At 38.5% G+C, this 5,998-nt stretch overlaps 1 protein-coding gene across 1 annotated transcript; it reads left to right on the top strand.

The window, feature by feature from the left end:
• Positions 1 to 2,506: 2,506 nt before the first annotated feature.
• LOC144222036 (transmembrane protein 126A) lies at positions 2,507 to 3,218 on the top strand. Its single transcript, XM_077752517.1, has one exon. It carries the CDS (start codon positions 2,816 to 2,818, stop codon positions 3,191 to 3,193), a length of 378 nt encoding a protein of 125 aa, XP_077608643.1. The 5' UTR covers positions 2,507 to 2,815; the 3' UTR covers positions 3,194 to 3,218.
• Positions 3,219 to 5,998: the final 2,780 nt, after the last annotated feature.

Here is a 5,998-nt window from a genome sequence, read left to right as displayed (position 1 = left end):
GACTCATTATGCTATAAATAAATGATTAAATAAGTAAATAAATGGAGTAGAGACATATCTCACATACAGAAGAATTCTCCCAAAATTATGTAGGTATGTAATACATTTGGGGTTAATTTTTGTAAAAGGGGTAAGGTCTGTGTCTAGATTCTTTTCTCTTTTTCTTTTCTTTTTCTTTTTTTTCTTTTTTGTTCTTTTTCCTGTGGATGGCTACTTGTTCCAGCACCGTTTGTTGTCAAGACTTTCTTTGTTCCATTTTATTGACTTCTGCCTCTTTATCAAAAATCAGTTGACTATGTTTGTGTGGGTCTGTTTCTGGGCTCTCTATTCTGCTCCAAAAGGAAGTTTTTAAAATGGAAGATGCTGCAACCTTATTGTGTACTAGTACAAAAGAGGAGATGTTGGCATTAGACAGGAGGTGATTTTCACAGGAAGGAAAAATGCTATATATGCATATAGGTGCATAGATTTGATGGTGGGAGGGTGAGGAAGCTCCTTTCTCAGTGAAAACAGAAGCACCTGAAAGTGAGAATCTGGAAGCAAATATTAGTCAACTGGGGAGGTGAATTTCTAGGAAAATCTAATAGCGATGAAGTTTTGGGGTGATGGTGGAGTGGTCCAGAGCCGCTAGTCAAGAAAGAATTCTTGAAGAGGTCTTTGGTGCAAAAAGGTGATTTTTTTTTTAAAGCATGGGGAAAGGACTCGTGGGCAGAAAAAGCTTCACTGGGGTGATGAGGGGGTAACTGATTATATACCTCAGGTTGGGAGGGGGTTAGGGATAGAGGAAGTCTTGAATGAATTTTGGAAGCAAGGTTTCCAAGACCTTGAGGGGCCAGCTGTCATGAGGGAAACACCATTTATCACCTTTGGTAAAATCTCAGTCTTGAGACCCCTCAGATGTATATCAGGGGACACGGGCTTGGAATATGATTGAAAAGGAAGTTTTCAAAGGAATCTTTGTATGTTAAAGTGGATTAAAGGATCCTAGGGGGTCAGAATGATGTTAAGCCAAGAATCCCTTTTGCCCCCAGCAGAGTGGCATCATCATCACTGAGGCAGCTGAGTCCCTAGAGGGAGATCAATCACCCTGCTGGCCTCAAGGACTTGTCAGTGGGCTGCAGGCAGGAAGGGAATTTAATTTCTCATTTGCCTTAGTTTCCCACATCACCACGGCCAGAACTTAAACCCCTTCCTTTGCTCTTGGGGAGGCAGGAGTGTATGAGGAATGTCACACATACCCCACCTGGGTGTGTGGGGCGTGCTGTTAGCCTGTATTTTGCTCTCCACTTTCCCCACGCTCCCTGATCAATGTGGTCTTTGAACAACCGTATATTATAATTTGCCAGAGATTAATTGTCACTTAGTTGTCAGTCCAGCAATTCATTTCATTTCAAAACATTTTAGGGCTTTCGTGAAAGCATTTGGGAGACTGAGCAGGCCATCCTCCCTGGGACAGAGGGCTATCTGTGGGTACTGAGACTAAATAATAACTTTCAAAGTGAAGATAAAGGGAAGGTGAATGATCAATATAGATGACAGATTAACAGGTGACAATGGCTACATAAAATATGCACATTTTAAGGGAGAGGGAACTATTCCAATTATAATGCCCAGGTAGCTTTTCATATAACATTCACTTATCTCTCTCTCTATACGAATGATACCTCATGGAACCCCAGAATATTTATAGAGAAAGATTTCAGAGCCTTTAAGGTTAAATTAAGACTATGGTGCTTGTAGATGGGGCGCCTGTGTGGCTCAGTTGGTTAAGTGTCCGACTTCAGGTCAGGTCATGATCTCGCAGTCTGTGGGTTCGAGCCCCGCTTCGGGCTCTTGTGCTGACAGCTTAGAGCCTGGAGCCTGCTTCAGATTCTGTGTCTCCCTCTCTCTCTGCCTCTCCCCCACTCGCTCTCTGTGTCTCTCAAAATAAAATAAAGACATAAAAATATCTTTTTCAAGACTATGATGTTTGTAGAATAACAAACTACATGCAGCAAGTTTTAATAGTACCACTTAGATTACACCATACACTTCAAGAATGCTCTAAAGCCTGAGATTTCTACAGACTTCCTTTCAGATCCCACCTTTGAGGAAAACTTCAGCAATGGCATAATTTTAAATTACACTTAAAACCATATAAGAATATGGTTGTATTTACTTTATCCCAAAAGGACCTTAGATTTTGTCACGCTAAAAAAGTATTATTATTAAACTGATCTTAAGTTTGAAAAATGCATATGGGGTGCTGGGCGGCTCCATCAGTTAAGCATCCATCTCTTGGTTTTGGCTCAGGTTATGATCTCACAGTCGTGGGATTGAGACCTCATGGGCTCTGCGGTGACAGCGTGGAGTCTGCTTGGGTCTCTCTCTCTCTCTCTCTCTCTCTCTCTGTCTCTCTCTCACTGCTCCTCCCCGACTCTTGCACACAAGCACCCTCTTTCTCTCAGTAAATAAACATTTAAAAAAATAATTTAACAGTCATGTGTCAGCCAAAGATGGTTGCGTTCAGGCTACTTGAGCAAAGGTTGGAGTGAACCCCAGCGTGCCAAGGAGAAACCGTGGAGGCACTGACTGTTGTGAGCAGAGCCTAAGGCTCAAGATGAAAAATCATGAATCAGATGATACTGTCAAGGAAGACTTAATTTTCAATATCATAACCAGAAAAATTAACCAACTCCCAGAAGCAGAAAGGAATCTGTTTGAACATGGATCAATATATATTGGACTTAATGCTGCTGTCTGTGGTCTAACAGCAAATAGTCTTTTTTGACGCATCTTAAATGTGACACAGGCTCGTATAGCTGCTGGCTTACCAATGGCAGTGATCCCGTTTTTGACTGCGCATGCATCTTACAAAGGTTTTGTAAATTTACCTTTGAATACGGGTGATCTGAATTGTGAAACCTGTACCATAACACGGGGTGGATTGGTTGGTCTTGTTTTTGGTGGTCTGTACCCTATTTTCTTGGCTATACCTGTGAATGGTGGCCTGGCAGCCAGGTATGAGTCAGCCCTGCTACCAGAAAAAGGAAACATCTTAACTTACTGGACTAGAATTTCTAAGCCTGTCTTTAGAAACATGTTATTTCCCATTTTGCTCCAGACCGTGTTTGCAGCATACCTTGGATCTAGACAATATAAATTAGTTATAAAGGCTCTTCAGTTACCTGAACCTGGCCTAGAAATTCAGTGATTGTTAAACAACTTTGTATACAAAAATAAAGCTGTAATGTATGAAAAAAATAATTTAAAAAATGCTTATAATGACACAAGATTTGCGTAACTTAAAACTTCAGCCAGAAGAGACTACAACAATAGAAGATGACCTTCTCCTAGTTTCCATGGAAATAACATCAAAGAAAATACACTTATCTTTTAATAGACTTCTGATTCTACCAGGTTATTGAAAATTATAAAACTAAGATAACAAATTTAATGACTTAAAAAGGAAACGTGGCATTCTTTTCTCCAGAGAAGAAGGAGGGGTTATTCCACCCTCTTCCGACGCAGGGCTGTTTGCAGGCATTTTTGGTTGTCACAACTAGGAGTAGGTGGGTTAGCCCTTGGCGTCTAATAGTTCGACCCACGGAAAGTGCTAAACATCTTAACATGCACAGTATGAAACTCCCCTTATGATCCCTCACCTCGCAAATCAGCCAAAAAATCACGAGTGATCGGGTTGAGAAACCCTGGTTTAGAAGCTTCTGTGATACTTTTACTTCATAACTAACGGCACTTTAAAAATATTGTAATGTGGGTGGGATAGATTTTTATAATGAGGAAAATAATAGAAAACAGTGGCAAAAATTCAGACTTAAACATTCAGATACTAGGTTCACATAATTGCTTTCCCTTTTACGAGAACTGTGTCTGTTTTGAACTAGGTTCAAAACCTCTCTATATCTCAAGTTTCCTCTTTAAAAAAGAAATTTTGCGGGAATTAGGAAATAATGCACACGGAAGGATTTAGCATGGTATATGACAACTATAAAAGATTCAATGTGTATTGTGAGTAAATGAAATAAATATTAATTTATTTCTAAAACAAACACTATTTTATTTAAAGGTTATGTCACAGCAGCTGAAATAGAAAGCATGTTAGTCACTTTAATGCTAATTTCTTTGACACCTAAAAGGAGACCTTTGGAGATACATAATGGTGATAATAGCAAAGGTCAAGTGCTTTCTAAATAGTCATCAATTGTATGAACTGTGGAATTTTTTATTAACAGTGAAGAAAATGCCCCTTTTTAGAGTAAGAACCTGCCTGTACACAGGCCACAATTCAAATGAAAGAGTTCAAATAGATTTTGGCCTCCATCTATAATGTAATGTGAAAGGTAAGCTGAAGAACAAGACAACATTTGATAGATGGGCTCATTTGTGCTTTGAAAACTAGTTATTTAGGATCAAATCACAAGTGGAATATTCTCAGGCAGGGATGCTTTTAGTTACATAGAGAGTGCTTGAGATTCGTCATCATATCCCCACATAATTCATTGCCTTTAGAGTAGAGTGGGAATTGATAATAGCTGTGGACCAACTCATTACAATAGTACTCTCTAAACAGCCTATCAAACTCTTTTTACCAGTTATACTGCCTACCCTTTTGTCCCTGTGCCTGTGTTATGAAGTCTTCCATTTTCGCTGCACATATTTTGGGCTTCCCATCCAGCATAAATTATAAATTCCATCAATGTTTCAATTGCAAAGCATTTTGACACTATCATGTAGACAATGCATTGGCTAACTATGGCCCATGTCCCCTAGTTTGTTTTAGGAAATGTTCTAATATACCTTAGCAAGTGATGAAAAAAAAAATGATCAGCCAGGCAGTCTGACTGATCATTTTCATATTTAACTACTTGAGTCAAATGGTTATGTAAGTCTTACTTTGAGCCTGGCTAAAAAGGAGATACGCTGCTGCAGCTTGGTCAGAGAGTGATATAATAACATTAACAAATGGTTCTAGAGAGTATCTTCCTGAAAAATTATTTTCTATCCCAATCTGCTCCTCATTTCTTTGGAGATTTCTACATGAGAACTCCAAAACTTATCGGGATAGAAAGAAAAGCAATGGCAATAATTCTTTGGTCATTAAAATAGCATATGCTTTTCATTCACACATCGTCAAATTTTCATTCACACATGGTCAGATTTACTGCTCACATACTTCCCTTTTGCTCTAAATTCTCCTGACTATAACATAATTGGCTATCTGGAATTACCCCAAAATGTACTACACTCACTTAATACCAAGAAATTGATGGCTGTGTATGTTCTACAGTTAATTTTGTTCATCCTCTATGATTCCACCTGAAAAGAAGCATTACACTGACATCTCCACTCCTAAACATGTTTTGTGGAGGAGACTTCTGAATAGAAGCAGTTTTGTATGACTCAGGCATTGAGCAAATGTTCAAGCTCTACTGACCCAAAATATTTTCTCTGTGTTTGCTTTTACAACCACATGATAACATCAACTACGTATATATATATTTTTAAAATTTTCAATGCATTTTGGGAAGATCTTATAGACTTGGACATATTGGTCTATGGTGGCTTTGTGATTGGCCTTTCTTGTTTCAAGCAATATGGAGAAGGTTTTTTGGAAAGATTCCAGAATAAATACTAGAAATAATACCTTCTAGCACTGATTCTCTCTCCTTGAGCCATACGCCTTCTCATGTTTAAAAGCAAATTGCTTTACACTAAAGCATGGCCTGCAATTACAGTTTGGAGAAGGAATGCATTGTGTGCTCCTTTGACATGCTGCTAAAGTACCATGTATTATTATTTTCAAATCAGTGAATAAATGGAAAATTTCTATGCATCAGTGATTCTTAGTTGAGAAAGAACAAAATGCCTAAAAATAAAGCTGTGCCAATGGGTAAATCTGGCAAGTCTCTGATTTCAAAGAATAGTGACAGCAGTGATTGGAGAATGGAAGAAAATAATTAAAGTTACTTATGGGCTTGAATATATATTCTATAAATCA

Source organism: Crocuta crocuta, unplaced genomic scaffold (assembly GCF_008692635.1).
Source record: "Crocuta crocuta isolate KB4526 unplaced genomic scaffold, BGI_CrCroc_1.0 scaffold784, whole genome shotgun sequence".
Lineage (NCBI taxonomy): Eukaryota > Metazoa > Chordata > Mammalia > Carnivora > Hyaenidae > Crocuta > Crocuta crocuta.
Note: the sequence above shows the minus strand (reverse complement) of the source record. Positions and strands in the feature narration are given on the sequence as shown.